This window comes from Anabrus simplex, chromosome 6 (assembly GCF_040414725.1).
Source record: "Anabrus simplex isolate iqAnaSimp1 chromosome 6, ASM4041472v1, whole genome shotgun sequence".
Classification (NCBI taxonomy): Eukaryota; Metazoa; Arthropoda; class Insecta; order Orthoptera; family Tettigoniidae; genus Anabrus; species Anabrus simplex.
Genome location: NC_090270.1, coordinates 194,324,746 through 194,351,136, shown reverse-complemented (window position 1 = coordinate 194,351,136; position 26,391 = coordinate 194,324,746). Strand labels below are relative to the sequence as shown.

The following is a 26,391-nucleotide window of genomic DNA, read 5'->3' as shown; positions in this document are numbered from 1 at the left end:
AGTAAGAACATAACAACAAACAGTATCAAGAAATGTTTTAGAGAGGGTTAACACAAGTTTACTATTTTAACTATGTTTTCTGTATAAGTGAACATTGTTAGATCCTAGAATATGGGAAGTTTTGTGATGTAGAATTTACCGATTAAGGGAGTGGTGTCTCCTGAGACAGGTATAAATAAAAATAATTGTATAAAATTATGAATTTTAGACTATATTGACAGGACGGATGCAACTATTCTTTAGTATTTATGTAAAAGTCTTGTAGTTGCATGCTAGCATTTCTTGCTTATTTCTGCAGTGAGTTTCTATCCTGAAAAAGTTGGAGCAGTTTTTAAGAGAAGTTTTTGTTGGAAAAGAGTCTAAATCAATAGACACATCCAAAAAGGAGAGAAAGTAGTTTGTTTTATAGTCAACACTAGCTGATGTACTCGTGCTTTGCTATGAAATTCTACATTGTATACAGAATTCTAGGTTAGGTTAGTGTACACGTAAGATTGTATTAAATTACATAACTCTTTACGTTACCCCAGAAATGTGACTGTGAAATCACCCCTGTTCTCATGTGAAGACTGGGTAAGGGAATTTTCATTGAAATGGTAGGCCCTCTGGCCTGCTATAAGTCACAATCAGGTGGGGGAGTTTTCATTATAATGGCAGAATCTCTCTCCACCTGCCTTTTTACATCCTCAGAAAGACTGTCTTAGTGGTTTTCCCAACTGAAATCAACATAGGTCATTACGATACATCAGTAGAAATGTCATAATTAAAAGCAATACTATCATATGAAATACTCGATCAAATGAAAAACCACACATTTTCTCACTTTTAATGAACACTACTATGCTGTCAACCTAATAATCCAACGTTCCCAAGCTGGAATGACCAGGTCGCAGACAGCCGTCTGCCATTATTCTGTTAAATATGCATACTGCTCATTACAATCAGCGCCTCAGAGTAGGGATCGAATAGCTGGAATACTATGATGAACCAGTGTGTACATAACCAGTAGTATCAGAAAATTTATGAACCAGAGGAATGACATGCTAAAGAAGTTATATCTAACTCCCCAGCTATTTCGTGCCAATATTCAGGTATGCTGTTATATTCGGTACGCATCAGTAATCTAATCTGAGATGAGTGGCAGCATAAGAGACAAAGAGCTGGTCAGCATAATGTTATTGTTGATCAAGTTTGAGCTTTTGTTATTGTAAGCCTTCACATTTAGTTTTCTTCCAACTCCGAAAGACCACTCGTATCATAATTGGTATGGTAAAGCTGAATAAAACAAAATGATCAAAAATTGTATTTTCTATAACTTTTGGTATGTAGCACATTTCGATAGGACCAATAACATAATTATTGAAAAATTAAATTTTAGGTGCCTCCCCTTAAACTAACATTTTGTCCAGGGTGAACAAACTTATTTGCAGCCTAGACCAGAGGTGCTCATGCTGGGCATTTCGTCCTGCAGGCGCCCAGCACTGTAAGTGGGCGGGCTGGCAGGCGATGAGCGCAGCGTGTGCTATTCAACCACAGTGACGTTGTGGCTACGTCACAGGCCGTGAAGGTTGGGCAAAGTTCTCCCAGTCACTCTCGATCACTGCTGCGATACCTGAGTTTGAATTGGAGGCAGAAAATAATGAAAGAAAGAGTGCAGAAACCAGAGGACACATAATATCATTGTATATTTTAATATTATCACTCATATCATGTGACTTTCTTCATTAGATTTAGTAATGTTTCTAAATTATATGTTAACTTTGGATCTCATGACAACTGAGGATGACCTCTGTGAAGGTCGAAAATGGTTCTGCATTGTAATAAGACATAATAAAGTATTGATTAGGTGGACAAGTACCCATTCTTTGTAATTGTGAATAAAAGTATCAATACGGACATGGAACTGATAGATTATAATAAGAGTGCAGATATCCGCATTATTTTCAATTTACGTTGTAAGAAATAAGTTATTTATGTTCAATACAATTCCTGTATTTTGACCAGATACAATAGAGTTAGGCCTACAACTTCCAGTATTTTTACTATGTATGTAATGAATTACAATTTCCACTATTGTATTTTAAGAGGTGCTTTACAAACAGTTCTAATACAGAGTTAAGGTGATAAGCTGTGGCTTGTGGTTGTTTGGGTTTAAATTATCTGATAAACTCGCCAACAAACCAATCATGCTTACCAGGAATAAAATCAGTGAGGTTATTAATTAATTTTTGATAGTAAATATCGATGTCCTCACTCGTGATGAAAATCCCTCTCGTCATTTAGAGACTAGCTATTATCACCAGACACCTGTTAATTTTTTAGTACTATTTTAAGAAATTCATTGAACAGGGAAAGTCACATAACACTACAACACTGCAAAATCAGTGTAATTATATTACATTTTGCTTAATAAATAACAGGAATTTTACTTTATTCAAAAATTAAAATACTGTCATTCCCATCCAAGGACTTGCAAATTTATAATGTGTCAGTTTTCTTTGAATGAATAAATATGAGAAAAACGACTTTTTATATTGAGTCCAGTAAACCAAAATATCTTGAAAAGGTCAGGGTTTTTTGTTGCGATTATAGTTTTATTTTAAATGTATCCCAGTAAGTACTTTGCTGAGTAGTGGAGGAGGGCTTCGTAATCACAATTGAACTTCAATGCTCCCTCGCTTTCCTGCAAAGTATGTTTGCTCTCTCATTCCACTGTGATGTAAACTTGCTTGTTTGCCCGCATTTACGTCACGCCAGCCTGGCCGCACTGGACTAGTCTCATTGAGCACCCTGCTGAGCTTCTCTGGCCTAGTCTGTAGTTTCTTATTCCCTGACTCTACATACTGATTTTCATTCTGTTTACCCATTTTATTGTGGCTAGGTATTGATATGGACTTAGCAAAGAAATACAAATTCATTAATATCTCTGGCATCATAGCCGTTACAGCAAAAATGTATGACATAAATGATGGGAAATTTAATTCTACATAACTTTAGTTATATAGTAATTTATCGATAGGACCACTAATAACGTACATATTTGGGAATTCAATTTTAGGCCTTCCCCTAAACTACCACTTCACTCAGTGTGAATAAAATGATTTATAGCCTAGATTGTAGCGGCTCATTTCCATTTCATTAAATTCTCTTCAGCTATTTTCTCGTGATGTTCATACATACATATATACGAAGGTAATCCCAAAAATAAGGTCTCCTATTTTTTTATAAATACATAGACCTAATTATTTCAGCAATAGTTTACATCATTTTACAGCTTGAACATTTAGCTATTTTTATACATAATCACCATTTCAGCATGCGTTTTATATATACAGATTAGATGATTTCAATAATGGAAGTGGGACTAAGGAGTAGACAAACCTTATTTTAACAATGAAGACAAGAGTCTTATGATTTGTAAATTCCTCGATATAGCAGTACAGTATACCAGAATCCAGGTTGATATTTGGTGCACACAGACTGAAGATTATATTACAGGTATCACTCCTCAGATACCTACATAGTACCTAATTAATAACTAGCAGTTTCCCGCTGGCTCTGCCCGCAATGTACGAAGTATGGTGGTGTTCGTTACTATCCTCACGGACGTACAGTATTTGCAAAGTTTCGAGTTAATGAAATAAAGCACATGATCTGCTGTGGTAATAGAATGTAATATTATGTCAACAAAACACTTGAAAATACATCGCACAAAGAAATTGAATTAAACGTTCCTTGGAACAACACTATGCGCCGAACTGTTAAATAGTCCTTCAAAGATCTTCATCATGGAGACAAATTAGTTAAGAGCTGAAATGAAAGAGCTTGATCCACTGAGTGTTCCTAGGCCAAAACTAACTCCATACCTCAGTTAGACCCAAAGATATGATTGCTTCAAAGATACAAAAATTGAAAAAAATCAAATAATTTGAGGAAGGCGGAAGTTAAGTGATTTATAGTACCTGATGACAAATCTGTGCATGAATAACTTTCAGTTTTAAAGAAATGAAGGAAATCGACCGGATAGAATGGCGGGACTGACTGACTTTAGTTTTCATAATTTTTTTTAATATATAGAAGATTGTATAATATCATTAACACCTTGACGCCGACCTCCATACGTCATATAGACTTTTCCTTAACATGTTACAGATATCCATGTGTGGTATAGACCCCTTCAGGCCTAAGTTCATTTTGTTATAGCTTGTAAGGTTTTAAAGATGGAAATGGTATCTTTAAACCTGAAGATGTCTGCCTTCTTTCTATATACGAATCAGCCCAAATCAATGTTTCATTTTTTCTTCTTGGAATTTGAAATAGTCTGATCTCTTTCCAGTTGAGAGCATATAAATTTTAATTTCTACTGCATTGTAGAGTTCTTTGACTGTCTAATACCTCTTACGGCTTGTAATTACTTGGCTTGCCGTCACTTTGATATACAATATTGCATGGTGCAGAAGCATGGCACTTCAGTTTGAATAAAAATGAAGCAATTAAGTTTGAATAAATTGGATGATAACACCACTACACTAGACTGAACTGAGCGAAGCGAGAGCCGATGCACGATATAAGGAATGAGACTGGACGATGCACGCAACCAAGTAATGGATGATCAAACATGCCGAAGTATACACCCTCTTTTTCATTAATTCATTGTCCCAGTGCTAAATGAATCTTTGAATTATTGTTTCAATTTCTTCTGCTCAGAGTTTGAGGCAACACAATTATGCTGGTTTTCATTGCATTGTGAAAAAAGCCATGCATATACAAGAATGCCCCTTTCGTTCCAGAGTTTGATGTGGCCTTTGTATCTTGTGTATTCCTGTTGCTTTTATCATAGCAGCTGTAAATTCATCTACTCTAGATGATTTGGCACTTTCCTTCTACAGTAATTTAGAACTCATTCCACCTAACACCAGTCAGTTGTTACAACAGTTTGTAATCTCAATCTTTCTTCCAAATTTGCGATGTGACTTAAATGTCTTAAGCTAGAAATTAAATACCCCCTCATCCCCAGAATATTATATTTTTGAATTTGGAAAACGTAAAGCTGAATGAGACATGAATATAGATCCAGTAAATGCACTGCCTGACAAAAAAAATTGAAGCATCCAGAAGAAATGATTGGATGTCATTGTAACTTTGTATGCGTACACACCATCAGTGGGTATGTAAAGAAGTAAAAATTCTCTGTGACAGGTAGAATGGCCATCACAATGTATTAGTGTTCATGTTTAGTGTTGCTACCAGGCCTGGTAGGGTATATAAGGAGTGTGAACAGTGTCAATGTTGAGCGATCACTTTGAAGGGCACGGAGATGTTACGTAATCGTGCGAGACAGCATTATCGGCACCTAACAGACTGATTTGTGGGGCATTCGATGTGACAGTGGCCTGATGTTGGAATACATGGGAACGTGAGGGCAGGCATACTAGTCGTCAAGGTTCCGGTCGAGCACGTCTGACCATTACAAGGGAGGATTGCCCTATTGTGCACCAAGCATGTCATAACCCATTCACTTCTGCGCCTGCCATCCAAGAACAAGTAATGGGCTCCCTGCAACATTGAGTCATCCTGAACTTGGTCAGAGACTAGCAGTAGCCGAACTAAGGAATTACTGTCCCATGCGTAGGCTGCCATTAACACCACAACACAAACAGCTGCGTTTGGAGTTCTGCACTATCCTGGATGACAGTTATCTGTGAGCATGGCGGCGACCTGGGGAGAGGTCCCATTCTTCCAATGTTTTGGAGAGGTACAGCAGTGTTACTCTTGGCGTCATGGTATGGGGATCCATCGGGTATGACTTCAGGTCATGGCTGGTAGTGATTGAGGGTACTCTGGTGGCACAACTTTGTACGTCATGGATATCCTGCATCCTTGTGTGTTACCTCTCATGTAACAGTATCATGGTACCATTTTCAATAGGACAATGCTCGTCCTCACGTCACATGCATGTCTATGAACTGTGTGTGATATTGAGGTACTCCTGTGGCCAGCTAGACCCCCAGATTTGCCTCTGATAGAACGTGTAGGACCAGCTCGAACATCAGCTCCGTTTCAGTGTCAGTATCCAGGATATCAAGGACCAATTACAACAGTTGTGAGCCAGCTTGCCTCAGGAGAGGATACAAGGGCGTCAACCCTTCACAACTGAATCAGTGCATGCATCCACGCCAGAGGGGGATGCAGCATCATACTGATAAGTGGGCTCGTACTACCAAGTTCTTAGTAAATTTGACTGTATTTTGTAATCACTTATCACATACCCTCTCAACATGTGAAGTTTCATTTAGTTTCCCCCTTCCCTTCTGGTTGCTTCAATTTTTTTCTCAGGCAGTGTAAATAACCTTAATCTTAAGAATGAGATAGAGGCATGCTTTGTCACTTTATAGCAAGAGTGTATGTGCGTATATAATTTCTTGTAACATCAGTGTACTGTATGTGGTACTTTACTTTCCTATCCTTTAACATGTTAGTTGATTTAATATTTTGATTCATTTCTTTTGAAATATCATGACCATTCTTATTATAATTTATTCCTTTACAGAGTTTAGATTATGATATTTGTGAGAATCACCTTGCTCTTGATGAAGAACGGAGCAAAGGCTACAGATTCGAGGTCAAGAAGAATCTAGCGAGATGGATAATCTTCTTGTTGATTGGTGTATTGACTGCACTGATCGCGTGTTTTATTGACATCACCATTGAGCAACTTTCAGATGTCAAGTATAGAGGCCTTAAGTATTGTATCCTTTGTAAAAATGAATTAAAAAAAAAAAGTGTTACAGAATTTGGGGTATTCTGTACACTATCCTGAAATTTAAACCGCTTTAAACTGACAATTGAACTTAAGTTCATACATACATACATACATACATACATACATACATACATACGTACATACATAGTCCCACTTAACCAACCTTTGCTTATCTTACATTGTTTTATTAGACACATCTGTAAAAGAAAAAAAAAAAAGAGTTCCATGCAAAACCTCCAACATTTGCATGTTACTTCTACATAAAATGCATAACATGTTGGTTAAAAAGGGTAGTTGACAGGCAAGTAGTAATAATAATAATATAATAATTGTATGGTCTCGGCTAGCGTATGCAAGCATTTTAATTTGATGCTGTCTGGCTGCTTGCTCGTCAGTTCCGACATTGTTTTACTCTAGGCTTACTAGATGGCAGAGTAAACCGAATCTATCTTGGGCATCTGTACCAGAGTTTCAATTAATTTTGTTGGGTGAGCACCAAAGGTCACCAAAGATGTTTTACGTGCCGACATCGTATGACATTAAGTGTTGAATGGATTATTTTCTGCCTTTTACCTCTGCCGGGTTTTTAACCTGCTATCTTGGGATCCAGAGGTCAACACTCTACCACTGATCCACAGAGGCAAGTAAGAGTTGGCTGTGCATTTAGGGGCGCTCAGCTCTGAGCTTGCATTTGGGAGATAGTGGGTTCGAACCCCACTGTCAGCAGCTCTGAAGATGATTTTCTGTGGTTTCCCATTTTCACACCAGGCAAATGTTTGGGCTGTACTCTAATTTAAGGTTGCGGATGCTTTCTTCTCACTCCTAGCCCTTTCCTATCCCTTCGTCGCCATAAGACCTACAGTATCTGTGTCGGTGCAACTTAAAGCAATTCGTTAAATGTGTATTACCAACTTTTTAATCCTAGAAATGGCAAGTGTCGAATATTCAACACTTTGGTTTCTGCTGTAGTGTCACTGTCGAATATTCGACATGTTCGTATTTCTTCTCATAATTTCATCAACAGATGTCATGACAGTCTGCTTCTTGTTGTTCTTGATGTCCACAGCAGCCGTGAGTTCAGTTTCATTCATATCTACAACCTCTTTGGGCGTAGTTTTCAGGCGATCCGTTTGAGTGCCATTTCTTTATTTGTAAACAAACCTTCACGGGCTCTGCTTTGCTATTTTATTTCATTTTATTTTGTAGTTTTCCATTTGGTGCAGCTTGTTTACTTCCGTGTATATATGATTTGATTATATACATTGTTAGTACAGTGTGTGTTTAATTATGGCATCTTCACGTCATTACAGAAAATGAGTAATGAAGTAGTGCAAAATTTGTTGGAAGATAGAGGTGACGGATCCGACTTTGAGGTTATTGAGAATGAACTGACTGATTAAGAGTTAGATTTGAAATGTTCATAAGCTATTTCTTTGCATCAAATATCGGAAAGTGAAAGTGATGACAAACCTTCCATAAAGCAACCTATCATAACAATGTGGTATAAGGTCACACCTCCAAATGATTGCATGCCAATACATTTTTTCCTGAACCCCCTGTGAGTGGGGGCTGCAGACGAAGAATACAACTATGGTATCCCCTGCCTGTCGTAAAATGTGACTAAAAGGGGCTGGAAGGCTCTCAACTTGGAGCATGGTTTGGCGACCACGGGCCCCTTAACCGAGTCCTGGCATTGCTTCCACTTGTGCCAGGCTCCTCATGTTCATCTATCCTGTCTGACCTCCCTTGGTCAACTCTTGTTCTTTTCTAACCCCGATGGTATTAGAGCATTCCAGGCCTAGGGAGTCTTTCATTTTCACGCCCTTTGTGGGCCTTGCCTTTCTTCGTCTGTTACTTCATTTTTTGAAGTGACGGATCTCTTCTTTTTCTTTTTTCTCTCTCTCTACCCACTGTGGGTGGGGGACACAGACTAATATTACACCCACGGTATCCCCTGCCTGTCGTAAGGGGCGACCAAGAGATGATTGTATTAGAACCATGAAACTACTTATGATTAGTACCATCATGCAGATAATACCCTGGGTCGCCTTTACTTGTGAGTAGTACCACTGTTAGGTACACAATAGGTTTGTGATTAGTAGCAGCAGAGGGTAAATCAGTATGGGTTTTCCAGTACCTGTGATTAGTACCATTGTGAGAAACACAACGGGTCTGGGCGTTGCCTGTGGTTGGTACCACTTTATGAGCGACATTGTGGATCTGCGTTGCATGTGATTAGACCCACTATGTGAGGAACACCACGGGAATTCTGGCACCCGTTATTGGTACACCATGGGTTTGCGTTGCCTACGAGTACAATGATTAAACGTTTTAGGGTCCACGTATTCAATACAATAATAATGTTGTCTAGATGTAATTACAACGTTCTAAAATTTATTCAGGATTAGTTTTTGCATCATCTTCATCTGTATAGAGACCTCAGAAAACAGGCAATGCAATGCTCACGGTACTTCATTTGCACTACGATCAGTCTATGGCCATTTAGGGTTCCACAATTAAACTGGGAAATGAAGGATCTTTTATGTTTCCACTTCAAAGGCATGTAGACCTAGAATATCATAAAACTTAAATCTCATTCAGCTGTTTATGTTTATTTTAAGATGGCTCCACATGAGAAACGCAGTTAAAGAACTATAATTGATCAATGTACAAAATGTTTTAAAATACAAGCTATTTTATTATTGTGGATTGCAAAATAAGTATTTTGAACTCAGTACTATATGTCCACAAGGACATGAACCATTTTGAGAATTGTTACTCAACATCCAATATATATTTGATTCTTCAACTTGTTGGAAAAGAACGAACAGTTAAACATTGTAATTTAAAGGTTTTATTATGTCTTTGTTTTAATGTAGATATCATAAGGTTTTTATTTTATGAAAATAGCTTTATATTTATCATGAGATTTTTTATACAGTTGCCTGTTTTACAAGTTCTTTGTACAGCTGAAGATGACGCAAAAAATGTGCCAACTAGTCCTGAATAAATTTTAGAATGTTGTAATTACATCTAGACAATATTGAATAAGTGGATCCAAAAAAGTTTAATCGTAATCTCAGTTCAATATGGACAAAAAGTTAAATCTCTTATGTTAATTGCCTATGAGTGGCACCATTGTGTAAGAATCGCTATAGGTCTGAGTTACCTGTGTGACATACAATACTTATGGAACACCGTGAGTCTACACTACAAGCATCATTATTATTTTTGCTAATATTTTCAAGAATATACCTTACTGAGTGATTAAACTTTTGTTAGTGCATTACTGATACAATATTGACAATCTGTATATCTCAGTTTCTGACATGTACCAGTTTTGGGTACAGATGATCAAAAGTTTTGTTATTTTGAATTTAGGAATTACACTTTTTAAACAGACTACATTTTTCTAGTAAAAACATTTGTCATCATGACGATCCTCGGTGTATTAGCTTTACATAGATATATCTACAATGAATGTATATATCAACTATATCAATAATGACATTTGTCTGTATTCGTGTTAGTTTTTTCTCTTTCCGCGTTAGACATTCCCACTAAACCTCCGACCCACCAGCCTGTTTGTCGGATAAGCCTGAGTTTATTATACGTACACCAGGCAAATGCTGGGGCTGTACCATAAGGCAATGGTTTCTTCCTTCCCACTCCGAGCCCTTTCCTATTCCATTGTCACCATACGAGCTATTTGTGTCAGTGTAACGTAATGTACCCATCCCGGGCATATTAGGGCAACTATTACATAATTCGGTTTCACAAACAGATGTATAAATGGAATTGTTGGATGAGAACCTTCAGAAGTCATTTCCCGGGCTTGAGTCTCGTCCTCCCTACTTTCATTGTGTCAGCGGGTGGAGCTCACAAGCTTATGGGCAATGGAATGTTCGTAAAAGAGGCACTACATAAAATATAACGAAAGTAGGGTTCTCTATAATGTGAGAGGAATACACTTCTTCTTAAACCGTCATCTCCAAACGGAGGTAGACGATCCACACGGCCTGCTCCGATCTTGACGTTGCAGCCATGCCATGTGGATTTATTGGAATATCTCTCAGAATTTTTAATGCAGTAGTTTCCCGTTGCCTTCTGCATCCTAATGCCGTTGACCAAACTGGTTCCTCTGCCTTTGGGAACAATTTCTTGTCCCCAGGACAATAGTGCCCTTACCCATACCTGCTCATCCACTCTCAAAGAGACTGTTGGGACTTGGTATAGGGGATCTCCTTATACTGGGAGAATCTTTGTTAAAAATATTTGCTTAACATTTTATGATACTGATAAAATCACTCGGTAAGTACACGAGATGATGCCATATTACAACATATAAACAAAGAAATAATCAAGACTGAAGCAATAATTATATATAGTATACCTCAACTTCCTTTTAGTTTATTCACATCGTGCGCGTAGAGGCGCGCAGCTGTGAGCTTGCATCCAGGAGATAGTAGGTTCGAATCCCACTATCGGCAGCCCTGAAAATGGTTTTCCGTGGTTTCCCATTTTCACACCAGGCAAATGCTGGGGCTGTACATTAAGGCCACGGCCGCTTCCTTCCAACTCCTAAGCCTTTCCTATCCCATCGTCGCCATAAGACCTATCTATGTCGGTGCGACGTAAAGCCCCTAGCAAAAAAAAAAAGTTTATTCACAGTTGTAGTTGTCGCTTGGCATACCTTAAATCATTTGATTAATATGTACATTATTATTTAATACGCACTGATACGTGGATTTATCTATAATAGTGATATTAAATGGCATGTATTATTGTAATAGGCTGATCAAAAATGGCACCTTCTTGTTGAATCATATCGTTAATTAACTATCATGGTTGTGGAATGTATGCATTCCACTAGTACATTTTCTTTTACACACGAGATTGTATCACCATGTATCAAACGCATGGTCTATTTGACCGCAAACACATGGTCTATTTTACCACAAAAATTACATATTACACTGAACACATACGCGTATCCTGGGTTTACCTAACAAATTCTATTCAAAGTAAAATCAACCAATGCTGATATCAAACCCATCACCATAAAACACTTTGGGAATAATAAAACACGTAAACACATTACATAGAAAAATATCCAACATATAGCACACAATACATCTTGAAGGTATGGCTTAATGAAGCCATAGTATCAGGTTAAATCCATGGTTCCGACGTGAGTCGAACTCAAGTACTTCAGCTTCCGAGGTAAAAAATCTGGAACTCCTATCACAAGCTAATTTAATGCATGAAAATGGGGAGGAGTCCATCCTACGCAAAATCATATAATTATCCACGTTACTCATAACGTATCATTAGCATGGAATCGATACTGCATTGGCAAATGAAAGAAGGCTTGCAGGTAGACACTAAGACTGTTGTAAACAACACAATCTTACTTCAGACCGTTCAAATCCTTACGTCGTAAATCCGTCGGTCTATGACAATGGCTGTGTGCCTTGCTCTGTGGCTACAAAAACATATTGTATTCTTTGTTTCTTTTTTCTTTTCTTTCTTTTTCTTCTTTCCATCATCTTAGCTCGTTCTCAAGTAGGCATTTGAGAGCCACTACTTCTTATTATTTATTATCTGGCTATATATTCAGCGTAATTCAATATATCATGACAGCCATAATTATTATAATCCTTTATTATTCCAACATCTCACAAGCTTCACCTTCCCACATCATACCACTGTATCTCAAATCCGTTCTATTAATTTACAGAGAGGACTCCATTCTCACAGGTTAACTAATTCAATTTTTCTCGCATATCTATATAATTCACGTATTACCTGGGTTTGAACATCTTCAATGATAATTTTTTATTATATAGGATTTATAAATACCTGAATCACCTTGAAGCAAACATATAGTCTATATTCAAATTACTATGAAAATCTTTACCAGATAGTAACATTACGAAGAAAGTATAAATCTAGCTAAAGCGCGATTCTTCTCAAAATATGTGCTTCATATGCACTAAGTATTTATGGGATCTATATACTAATTCATGCAAATAAGCCTGCTAAGTATCAATGATTATTCTTGAATCAAGAAACCCTAACTAAAATAGTAATCTTTTCCCAGACACATGCGTATAGTGTTCCCTACATTTAATATTATTAATTATAACATTTTAATATTTACAAAATAAAAATTGCTACTGGCATGCAAATCTCGTGGTTTAATATATTCAAATTAAATGTACTTATCGAATGCTGGGTATGGTTTGCTGTCATCTCGAGGTACACTTGAGATTTTACACCATCATGACTGTTCTTCTCTTTGATAGTCCTTGGTTCCTCTTCATCCTAACACGATCCATGTCTCGAACTGTAGTCTTCTTAGTGGAGTCTCTAGACGTTCCCTGTAGAAATGACTGCAAGCACTTGGGCACGATTCTCGTAGGCTCCAGTTCTCGGGGTTCGATGATCACTCACGAACATACAGACAAAAATCGGAAAATCAGTTACTAAACATTGTTTATGTGCTTTCAAAGAATCTACTGGTGATTAGATCCGCTAATAACTTTAAGTAGATTAATCCAAATAGTGACAAGTTTGTATAAATCACTATTCATCTCCCCATTAATCACACAGTCTAATTATCACCACGAGTGTCCATGGATTATGCAAACGCTAATTTTATCAGGAATAGTTCTTTAATTTTACTGAACGTCACTCACTCTTAAAATGCCTTAGATCAGTCACTATTAATTACTGAACATAATTAGCTGTCACACTACTTCTAAACAACCTGATGCGTTTGCCCTTTCACTAATGATTGCATCATGAGCCGCAACTGACTGTTGTTGATTTTTAAAAGATTAATTGTTGAGATAAGACTTCTATTCATCACCACTGTACATTATCTTGTACCACACAGCTTATTTCGCGATATTTTACATCGCACTGATGTGTTTTTCTTCCTTGACACAATACTTCATACACTGATATCCAAGTTCACTCCTAACGTGAGAGTACTGTGGCTACACAAATTACAATGGGATACTGCATCTAAGTCCAGATCTTATTTATAATATCTGGACTGAGTGGTCAGGGAGGTAGACCACGCCCCTGGTCGAAATGGAGCTCCGGTAAACGGAATCTTACAGCGACGTGAAAGCAAATAAATTATAGCTCGTGACCCCTATTTTCTACTGATCTCGTTTAAATTTAATACAATCAGCGAGTCATTCACGCGTCATGGTTCATCATGCAAGACCTCCCACCTTTTCCCTTATGTTGCCAGATTTTGGCAGTCATCTTTAGTCTGCGTACTACTATATGACAGGCATAATTACCGATCCTCTATTAAAGTATTGCATTTATACGCATCAACAATTAGCATTAAATACATTGGTTCGAATGAGACCTGACTCAGAAATTTCGAGAGATTATCTTGGATGAAGATTTTCTTCTTCTTCCTCTTTTTAGTTAATTATGGTGAAGTGGCACCAATGAATGCAGTGTTGAATTAGTAAAGGATATTTATTTCTTGGGGGTTAACACACCTTAATTCAGCCCACTCTTAGACAACCTGCATTTCTACGCGTAGTCATCTCTCCTCCTCGCTTGCACGAAAAGAGAGCTTGATTTCAAGGTTCAACAGTAATGCGTTATCGTTTTCTCGATACAGCGCAGAAAACTGCTTCCTTCGGGCTGGCGTATAGCGAATCACGTTCCAGTTTGGCATGTAGACTGTTAATTACGACATGTGTCTCAGAATGTTGCGGAAAATGGCATATATGATTGACTAAACCTCCTAACATGCCTGTGGCATGGTGATGAACGGTTACAGTAAAGCAAATTGTAAAAAAAAAAAAAAAAAAAAAAAAAAAAACTATTTTGATAGGGTTGGTAGTATACACGATGCAGAGATGATACCCATCATTTTTTAAAGTTCTGTTTGTATGTTATTCAGTTTGTATTGCTGTTTGTTTTCATCGCATCAACACAGACAGGATTAATGCCGATGATGGGATAGGAAATGTCTAGGACTGGGAGGGAAATGATTGTGCCCTTAATTAAGGTACATCCCCAGCATTTACCTGGTATGAAATGGGGAAAGCGTGGAAAAGCATCTTCAGAGCTGCTGACAGCATGGTTTGAACCCATTATCTCCCGAAAGCAAGCTCATAGCTGCGTGGCCCAAACCGTGAATGCAACTTGCTGGTAGTTTGAGTTGAATCAATACAAAAACTGCCAGCCCTTTTTTCATGAAACTTGTTAGTTTTCAAGTACAGGCATCCAAAATTTCCCTACACTTGGTTTCATCTCAATCCGTTAAGTGGGAGCCGAGAAAGAGAGTATTTTAACCTCAAGTATACAGAGAGAGAAAGGAATAATAAATGTGTGACTTCCCTTTCAGGGCATTGGTACCACACCCAGATTCACTGATGGTTTCTTGTCAACCATGGCAGTTGTTAATTCTTGCCTTCTGCTCATTCTGTGGAATCCAAAGTACCTTATTCTGGCACCACACATGAAGGATCCAGTAATACTTAAGTTTCTTTGTAATCATGGTGTTATATGCCCACTTTAAAGCAATTTCTATGGGTTGAGGGCTTCTCTACATTCCTACTCTTTTCTTTCTGAAAATATTAAACTTCTATCATGGCTGCTCAGTTTGTGTCACATAGCTATCATATTACGTTTGGGATGTAGTGGGTACAAACCCCACTGTTGGAAGTCCTGAAGATGGTTTTGCATGGTTTCCCATTTTCACACCAGGCAAATGCTGGGGGCTGTGCCTTAACTAAGGCCATAGTCACTTCTTTCCCACTTCTAGGCCTATCCCATTGTTGCAATAAGACCTATCCGAGTCAGTACGACATAAAGCAAATTGAAAAAAGAACTTCTGAACAAATTAACAAAAATCAACATCCAGGCAAAAGCTAGTTTTAAATGTTCTGTTTCTACCTTGAACTGCTTTCCTCATGCCTGCTTTCAGTACACTGTTCTTTTTACATAATTATTCTTCTTGTTTTCCAAAATATGTATAGTGTGATGTAAAAAATCAAACATTTTAAGCGTGATTGTCTTTAATATTTATTATATTTTCCTTAATTACTGTGATTCCAGATGTGGATACATGTGTGTGGGATAACTGTCTACACATTCCATACCTTCTATGGGTAGTTTCAAACATAATTCCTGTTGCCATTGGTTCTTTTCTTGTAGCCTATGTAGAGGTGAGTACTGTAAAAACAAGATATTTTGTGTTCTATTATGTTATTGCCATTTCCCCATATATACCATTTTAAACTTGAAATAATATGCCATTGAATATAATTATGCACCCTAATTTTTTAAATCCTAAAATCTGGAAAAGAAATACTGGTGAATAAAATATGCACCTGTTCTAAAATACTGTTTTTCAACGTGAAACATCACTTTGCATTCAAACACACATCACAGGATTTTCCCTACTTCTTCACATCCATTTTGTCTCTAATAACCATGTACAGTCGCGAAACAAACTTGTGAACTTCTTACTAACACTGATATGTAGAGACTAATTCTATCTCATGCATATTGCTGATTGTTGGCAAGCTCTGTTGGTTTATTTTAGGATGCTGCAATGGTTATACATTGTGTAGGCCTACATATAAACTAAGAATGAAAGAAAAATAAGAACAGCTGCTGTCAATGAATATTTTTCAAAAATAGATATTGAAAATGAAAAGTGCATGAACCTGCAACAGTCTTTTCTAGTGGTTGCTTTCAGTTATTGTTCATTTCAGTTGCATTGTCTGCATGGAAATATAATACACAGTCCAGTTTTCAAGACACTTCTCAAAACAGATGCATTTTATAATGCTGTAAATATGGTATGTATGCAGTCATGTTGAAACGCGCGATTCATTTCCATTTCTCTTACCTTTCTTCCACCACTCAGCCATTACCATGTTCCCATCCAGGCTGTATTGCTTTGTGCAAATGCTTACCAAACTCTAAAAATTCATTTTTGTTTAGGGAGCCATACTTTTGTGTCGACTCAGTTAATGTAACTTTTAACTTCTTCAGTCTGTCAAACACTATAATGTACCTGTGGAAAAAAAAAAAAAAACACTATTAAACAAAGAATCACACATTTTGTTCTTCAAAGAGCATCATTAGTTCTATCGAATCATACTTTTTTACATTTCCAGTAGTACATCCTGTCTACTTGCTATTCTTACAAAGACTGCAAGGTGATGTAATTGACATGGAGCCAATGGCTAGTTTGTTGGTAACATTCAGTTAAGTTGTGCTTTGGTGATGTCAATGACTATTAAGAATTGTATTATTATTATTATTATTATTATTATTATTATTTATTTGTTTGTATCGCACTACTAAGGACCACGTTATTTCCTCTGTCTTCTCTGGTTGTTGCTCATTTCTTTCCTCTGTCCACATCTTTCCCGCCTTCAACTTTGGCCTTTATTAAAAACTCTGGTGGTTTAGTTTCCTCCTGAGTGAGTTGCGTGCTTGTATATCTTAAGTGATCTTAATCTCCTGTAGGCCCCTTTCCACCTCCTTGAACCAAGTTGGCTGGATCTTATCTTTAAAATAGGTAAAGATCTGGTTCAATAATAGTGTTAGTTTCATTCTTCTTATTGTTTTGGAAATCATATAGGGATTGTTTAATTAGCACTTAATGAGCCAGCTAGTATGCTGGTAGTTTTCTAGTGATGTCGATGCCTTTTGTGGAATTGTATTTGTATTATTATTTATTTACATTTTATGGCCTTCATTGGAGCACTCTAGTAAATTTTATAAAAAGGGTTTTTCAGTTTTGTCAACCCAGTATTTCTCCATTCTCTCGGATCATAACTTTCTTTCTTCATCTGAAATTTGGGAAGCTGTGGAAATACGTAGAAATCCTAACAACTTCAACAGGGACACTGGCAATCAATTAAGTACTGTAATACCCGATTGCCAGCCATTAAGGATTTACATAGGTAGTTCCCTTCCCTATCTGTTCACAATCGTTATTTCGTTTCGGTGTTTTCCAAATTCGTATGTTCCTCATCGCCAGATGTTTCATTCCAGACTTGTGTCAATGTCATACCTTCATATGTGTGTACACCTGTTATGTGACCCTCTCAAACTGATTCTGATGGTTCTGTCAGCTTCCGCTTCGAACGCTATCGCTGTACCGCGTCGGAGGAGCCGTCTGGTGACAAATGAACGTACCATTTCCACTTCTATTATAACGTCTAAATTTCAAAAAGTCATTGTTTAAGAAGCCTTTCTTGTGGCCAGTTGAGTTTTTCTTCTGATGACGCAGAGCACAGTTCTCTGCGAAACGTAAAGAATTTCACCTTATTTCCTTGACACTGCAGAAGCCCAAAAGCCTATATAGTATCATGTCTATATGTACGAAAATTGCTTAGATTTGAAAATAAGTGGAGATAAAACTGGACAGAGCTCTAATCCCTCAAATTGACTTAACATCCGATAAAACACTTCAATGTTCTTTCAAGAGGCATCAATTTCCGATTTGCTTGGCATTTTGTATCACGATCAGTAAACCTCGAGGGACATGTAGATCTCAATTTACCTCAGCCAGTGTTCAGCCATGGCCAGTTAGATGTTGTAATGTCAGGAGAGTGATGTTTTAAAGTTGCAATTGTGCCAAAATGTAATTGTGCAAGGAATGCACCGAGCAAATGGCTGCGTGGTTTGGTTCACGACTGGCTGCAAGCTGCAATTAAAGACTTCGTACCTGCACAACGGGCTACTACCAGCAAACATCAACACTGGATATCACATGAGACCAGACTGATACTGTTTAATAAAAAGAGAGCTTGGCGCCTGTGGAAAGACTTCCCTAACCCACACACTCACAATACTTTCGTTAAAATCCGCCGCCACGCGAGGTTTATGGTCAGAAGAGACTACAAAACACACGTAGACACTGTCACTGAAAACGTCCGCAGCAATCCCAAGCGCTACTGGAGTCTCATCAACACACGAAGAAGGACGGAGCGGATTCCTGTCACCGTGAACCACAACGATGCAACAGCAGACGGCGCCGATCGCAATGAACTGTTCAACAGGTATTTCTTCTCCAACTTCTCCCCTCCCTTACAAAACCAACCGCTCCCACCCATTGGTACAGCCTCAAACAGAACCCTATCAAGCATAACTACCACACCAAGTGAAGTTCATGACCTTCTTCAAACTCTTCGTACCAACAAAGCTACCGGTGCCGACACTATAGGTCCTCTTTTCCTAAAAAATACTGCCAGTACTCTTTGTGTCCCTCTATCTAAATTATTTAACAGATGTTTTGCCGCGGGCTATTTTCCTAATACCTGGAAACAGGCAAATATTGTTCCACTTCTCAAATCAGGCAACAAATTTAATGTTTCATCTTACCGACCAATTTCTATTCTCCCCACACTATCCTTTATCTTTGAAAAAATTATACACCAGCGTCTCCTCGCATTCACGTTGCCGTATATCTCAACCAAGCAGCATGGTTTTCTACCAGGTGGCTCTTGTCTAACAAACCTAGCCACTCTGCATAGCTTTGCATCACACGCCATTGCAGCTAAATCGCAGCTGGATATCTGCTACGTAGACATTTCGAAAGCTTTCGATTCTGTAGACCATACTCTGTTGCTCCATAAACTCTCCGAACGATTTAATATACATGGCAGTCTTCTGACCCTTCTTTCTGGCTTCCTACATAACCGTTGGCAGAGAGTGGTAATATCAGGCACTTCATCCTCATGGTTACCAGTCACGTCCGGTGTCCCACAAGGCAGTACTCTTGGCCCCTTGCTGTTTTCTTTGTTTATGGACGATCTGCCGTCCGAACTCAACGAAACAGCCAATACCCTACTCTTTGCTGACGACTGCAAGATATTTAGGGAGATCAGGAATCCAGGAGATGCAGCTCTGCTACAGTCCTCACTTAATGCCCTCTCGAACTGGTGCCGTACTTGGAAACTTATCCCTAATCCACAAAAATGCAGCCACATGACCATAACATTACGTAAATCTCCTCTACCGACATCATATTACCTACTCGACAAGCCCATCACCGTAGTTACGCAACAGCGTGACCTAGGTGTAATATTTGATACAAAATTACAATTTAAGACCCACATAGAAACATATACAACCAAGGCCATGAAATTACTAGGCATTCTCTATCGCTTCACAGAAATTTCTGACCCCATTGCTCTTCGTCACTTCTTCCTCACGATCATTCAACCTCTCTTAAACTACTGCTCTCCTATTTGGACAACAGCCTCCCCCTCCAATACTAAGCAGTTAGACAGAGCAGTGTCCTTCTTTGCTGCAATTGTAAGGAACAGAAACCCCAAGCTCAGAAATCTGTCTACGCAGCAGGTATTAATGGCAATTAATATGTCACCGCTGCACATCAGGCGACAGGTATCTGACCTGAGTTTCCTCCACGGGATCTTAAATGGGCATTACCGCTCGGAACATCTTGTCTCACTCTTCTCTCTCCGCGTTCCTTCCCGCTCCACCCGAACCAAAGACCTTCTCCACATTCCCCACACTCAGCACTCAATACTTCAACGATCTTTCCTAATCCGCCTCCCGACACTCTTTAACAATATTAACAGGAGACAAGAACTCGATATAACATCAAATAAAAGTGTATTCGAGAGGTGTGTAAATAGCCTCTTAAAGATAAGTTGATGTGAAGGGATTATACCGCCATCTTGACCCACGACGACTTGGCTATGAATATGGACATTCTTATGGTTTTCGATTTGGACAGTTGTTACTAGTAGGCTGTGTACCTGATCTTGTTATATTTTGTTATGTTTGTTATATTTTATTATGAAAGTTTACGTTGGTTAAATAGTCTGTTGGCAGTGCAAGTGAAATTTGCTCAGTGTAGCTGTATCTTGTGCTTTGTGAATAAATAAATAAATAAATAAATAAATAAATAAATATCCGCTTGCTTTTAGGAGTTAGTGGGTTTTGCACCCCACTGTCGGCAGCTCTGAAGATGGTTTGTCGTGATTTCCCATTTTTACACCAGGCAAAAATGTACCTTAAGGCCACAGTCGCTTCCTTCCCACATCTAGTCATTTCCTATCCCATCGTCGCCGTAAGACCTACGGTATCTGAAATTATTGTAGATAAATGAGATAATCCACCTTTATAGTGCAATATAAAATTAGTACTTCATTTTATTTTAATTACTAGCATGTGCCCGCGGCTTTGCCCACATTTATTAATTCAACCATGTTAGATGTTATTAAACCATAAAAGTTGCTCGCTGATGATGCTGGCAGCTTCATTTCTTGGAGCTATGAGTAATCTGTGAAATGCTGCGCCCACGTATGTTAACAATTTCAGGTCTCTGCGTCCCGTAGATTTGGCTGGGCATTGTGCATGTGCACATGTGCGCACGCACACACACACACACACACACACACACACACACACAGAATTCAGGATATCATGGACAGAACGAAAATAGATTCTTATGTCGTGGACTTAAAATGGCATCTGACTGGTATATGTATTTTATTTATTTTCATTTTTTAGCCAACATAGGACTAAATCAGTCAGGTTTAAGAAGGTTCTTCTTTTTGTCTGCCCAGTACTGTTTCATCCTTTCTGAACGTAATTTTCTTTCTGCTTCTGGAATCACTCTCCCTATTCTCAGCTTGTTGATATTCGTCTGTAGTCTAGTGTTTTTCTTTCAATATCTTGAGTGTATTTATTTCGTATTTTAAATCTTCTATTGTAATATGTAACTCTCTCATGTCTTTTAAGTTCTGTGATCCATCTAATATTCTTGCTCTTACTGTTCCATTTTTCTACTGATTCTATTTTCTGGTGACCGTATTAGATGTCCTGCCTGCAGTATATGCTGGGTGGATTGAGTGGCTCAGTAGTTGCTGTTGCCAGTCCCAAGCCCGGAAAAAAGAGGAGGGTTGGTTAAGCCGTAAAAGTACAGCCAGAAAATAAACATCTTGAGGCAATAAAGAGCACAACGGTTTCACATGTTTGTGACGGCTGAATAAATATCCTCTGTGGCTAACAACCTTAGTTGTAAATCTGAGCTTGTTCCACTTAAGGTTGGTAACCTTTGATAGTCAGATATGGAAAAGTCTTTTAGTAAAAATTCCACCGTCCAACCCATTAAGGATGGAGAAGACTATCAGATTTGGTGGGTAGTCGCCTAAAAGACAAGACAGATCTCTGTGTGCCATAGATTTGTCTGAGCATCGTACACATGCATACATACATACATACATACAAACGCTTATGGATATTATGGATTAAATGTGGCTCTTCGTGTCTGGGACCAAAAATGGTTTCCTAGCCTTATGGACTGAAAATGGCTCCTTGACTTGTGTTCTCTACCTATCTTATTATTGAATTTCCAATGAAAATAGAAGGGAACCCTGTTGAGCAAAAGCATATTAGGGCTATAGTTTAACAATTACATACAATTTGCAACAGATTGAACATTGTGATGAAAGATTAAAGGTGCAGTGGATGAAAATTAAAAAGTTATTCTAACAATGTTTTTTAAATATATGAAATAGAGGTTTGTTCAATTCAGTGTCACAAAAGTTCAGGTGACATATTAGGGTATATCTTAGTCTTTTGAAAGCAGGACAATCAAAAATTAAATGCTGCACTGTTTGAGAGGATCCACAAAAACATAAGTAATCATCTTAGACATTGATGTTAAATCGCTTGAAATATGATTTAAATTTGCCATGGCCAGATAGAAATTGTGCAAGCACAAAATTAGACACGAGCACTTTGCACTGGAATTGATGCTGGATCTCAGGAAAGGACAGTTCTCTCATTACAGATCCTTTTGTGCTTGTGGTCCAGATGTTATTCAGCCGATGAGATGTGTGATTTCTAAGCTGCCTTTTCAGGTAACATATCGGAGCTTTATCATATGATACTTCCATCGCAGATTTTGCAGCTTCTTTTGCCAACAGGTCTGCTTCTGCATTTCCAATTGTCCCCATGTGTCCTCGAACCCAGTATACACACACGTGGGGCCATTCTGGATTATGGATCTTATATCAGCAGCTATTGGATTAAATTATACTTGTCATTTATTGTGTTTAGTGCTGTTTATGAGTCACTGTATACCTTTGCATTTTTGCCATTATCTATGCACCAATGCAGTGCTGTCTTTATGACCCAAAGTTCAGTTCGAAAAACTGAACAGTCTAAAGAAAGCTTATGTTGTTCTGCAAATATTTCAAGAACATTTTCATATATCATGAAGGCACATCCAACTTGGTCATATTCATCATTGTCTGGTATGCATGAGCCGTCTGTATGTATTATAGTCATGAGAGCTTGAGCAACTATCGCTGACAAGTTTCTTAAAGATACTAGGATGTCCAGATTTAAAATAATTGCTCTCTTCCTCCACGGTGATCTTGATGGTGGGCACTGATGAGATTCTGTTTTTCTTGAGTAAAGCAAGCTCAGCCCTACAAATTGCAATCAAAAGTAATGGTTCAATTCCTGCAATAAGTGCAGCATCAGTGGACGTTGTGCGATAGGCGTGGGAAATTCAAACAGCAAATCATCTTTGAAGTTGCATTAAATTGTTTTGAGCCCATTTCTTTTCCAGTACAGAGCAGAATGAAGAGGCACAGTATAAAATCAGTGGCATAAAGGCTGTGTTGTATATTACTCGCAGTACATCAGAATTGAGTCCACATGAAGACCTGCAGGCAAGTTATGCCTTGTATGAATTTGCTGGCTTTGTTTTTCAGCCTATGAAAATGAGCCCTAAAAGTGAGGTAGTTATCTAGTATAACCCCTACATACAGGATATGATCTTCCAAGGTTATTCTTTGTCCATCATTATTTTTAGATTTTTCACTTTGTTTCTTCTAGTGACTGCTATTGCTTTGGTCTTTGTTGGATTAAACTGGAGTTTGTTGTTGTTCTCCCAATTGTGGAAATGTCAGTGGTTGCATTTGCACATGCATTGAGTTCTTGTACATTGTCAGCTTCTATTAGAAGGGCATCATTGGCGCAGGCAGTGACATCACACCCTGTCGGGAGAAGTTCCCGCAGGAGGTCATCGTACAAAATGTTCCAAAATCCAGGGCTGCAGCTGGATCCCTGTGGACACCCCTAGACTACATGTTTGGTACTGGCTGGAGTTACAAGTTTAAGTGTAACTTTTCGATTTTGAAAGTACGCTTGTATTATCTTATATAAATTTCTGGGACATTGTTTTGTCTTTAACAAGGATAAAAAATTTCGCCACCAGGCATTATCAGTAGCACCTGTTATATCCAGAGAGATTAAAATACCTACCTTTTTCAATGAAAAGATTTGTTGGATCCATCTAACTACATCAAGGACGGCGTCCTCAGTTGACACCTCTGAGGCTGAAACCATATTGCTTTCGGCTTAGGAGATGGGGCGTAATGATTTCTTTTTGTGTAGGTGATAGCGACCGAAAAGAATAATATTAATATATATATATAGTGATGTTTTAGGAACAAATATCTGACTAGGGTAGTTCCTATATGGACAGCAGGTGACCATGCCAAGTGGTGGAAATAGTACAGACCGCAGACAGACCAAGACAAAAGATAATATTTCATACAATACCTTCCTAGGGTAAAAGATCTAAATCAGTAGGAACTTACAATTAAAGATAGAGCCACAAAAAGTAGGCAGAGTTAGTGCGAAGTGTTGCCGAGACAAATCCAGAAGGGCTTGCGTGGTAAGTATAGTTTTCACAAGGAAAAAATGGGGAGTAATAGAACTATCAGGAATATTCTTAAGAACAAAGTTGGTTTCCAAGATACTGTATATTTCACAACGCCATTTAGAAAAAACAAAGCGATTACATTAAGTGAATTTGACATAGTTTAACATCATAGAATATGGTGGGTAACATTTTAAAAGTGAAGATTTTTACAAATTTAGAAAGAGTAACAAGGAACTTTAACAAATGTGATCATATTGATCATGACTAGATTTCAAGATAAAAGATGAGTTCTATTGAACCTAAAGGAAAAATCATTAAAGGTAACAATTTTTTGGCAAGAAGGTAGACTCTATTAAATGACACTATTCACAAAGAAGAAATGCAAAGGCCACAGTACAATTTAAAGACCATCAGGGTTAGGGTTAAAATACAAATGACTTGTAAAGAAAAATAGGATCATGAAACAAATCCAACAAAGGATGGTAAGAGAAAAAAATCGGAAGAGTGGCGAGGGAGAGACAAGGAAAAATCAGGCTGCTTTGATTTTACGGGGTTAATTACGCCACGTAGACACTAGGCATGTGAAATGTTTTCCCGAGCTGACAGTCACCCATTTAAATACACTTGAAACATTTGTCCACTGAGAGTCTTGCGGCACATCCATTAAAAATTTAGAGTTATGTTTCAAAAGGGAGTGAAGATGTTGAATGCCACACTAAATAAAGTCCAAGTTGCAGTTGATGCCTTAAGGGCACAATTGTAGTATATTTTAAGCCAAAACAGTTTTTGCACACCCAGCGTAACGATGACAGTTCAGAAGTAGCATTGCAAGTTAAAATAAAGATAGCAATGGACCAGCCGCTTGCGAAATAAAACTGCTCCCTCCACTGCAGGTAGTTACTTAATGCCTGCCAGTTCAAAGGTGGAGCACACTTATATAGTCGAACGTAGCGAGGTCCAGAACATACTAGAAGTGAACATGACGTAGGTGTGATGTGGAAGAGGGAAGGGTAAGGAGTGAGAGGAGCAGTACAATGTGTAGTCGGCTGGGAAGCAGACGGTGCAGTATGAATCAGATGTAGCAGCAGTAGGCTGGCAAAATTGACATATGGCAAGGCAAAACACTGAAGTAGTAGATGTTTTTTTTTTTTTTTTGCTAGGGGCTTTACGTCGCGCCGACACAGATAGGTCTTATGGCGACGATGGGATAGGAAAGGCCTAGGAGTTGGAAGGAAGCGGCCGTGGCCTTAATTAAGGTACAGCCCCAGCATTTGCCTGGCGTGAAAATGGGAAACCACGGAAAACCATTTTCAGGGCTGCCGATAGTGGGATTCGAACCTACTATCTCCCAGATGCAAGCTCACAGCCGCGCGCCTCTACGCGCACGGCCAACTCGCCCGGTAGTAGATGTTTTAGGGAGCACGTAACAGAGATTGTGACTATGGAGATGGTACATCACTCGATCAATCAGTAACTTCTCCAAAATCTTTCCAAGTACTGGTAATACGCAGATAGGTCTGCAGGATTTAACCTGTCTTATGTACGTTGCCTAGCAGGAGTGAATCTATACATTTAATCTTAGTGACAGCACATTTGATTGTGATATTCCAGCACGCATTTTCCAACTGTTTTTTATTCATAACTCGTCAACGAAAGCAAAAATGAAAAATCTGGCTTAGAGGTGCATTTGAACCCCGTTCCATTTACCTATGTTCAAATTTTTAGATCTCTCCGTGTTGTAGATTTGGCTGGGCATCGCGCACACGCAGACAGACACTTCCTTTTAGTATTATAGATGGTACTAGTTTGAGCCTAAGGATATGAGGCCATCATCTGCCGTAAGGTCTTAAAACACTTAAACGAATTGGCCATACATATAACAAAAATAGATAGCATAACATTTGAAAAT

The 26,391-nt window shown here is 38.3% G+C and overlaps 1 protein-coding gene across 1 annotated transcript in view; it reads left to right on the top strand.

Annotated features, from left to right (window-relative positions):
• The window catches only part of ClC-b (chloride channel protein 7), a 178,769-nt gene that overhangs the window by 19,502 nt on the left and 132,876 nt on the right, over positions 1-26,391 (top strand). The window contains exons 3-4 of the mRNA XM_067150131.2: positions 6,551-6,749; positions 15,863-15,972. Coding sequence (XP_067006232.2) covers positions 6,551-6,749; positions 15,863-15,972 — 309 coding nt within the window. The remainder of the gene's footprint in view (positions 1-6,550; positions 6,750-15,862; positions 15,973-26,391) is intronic.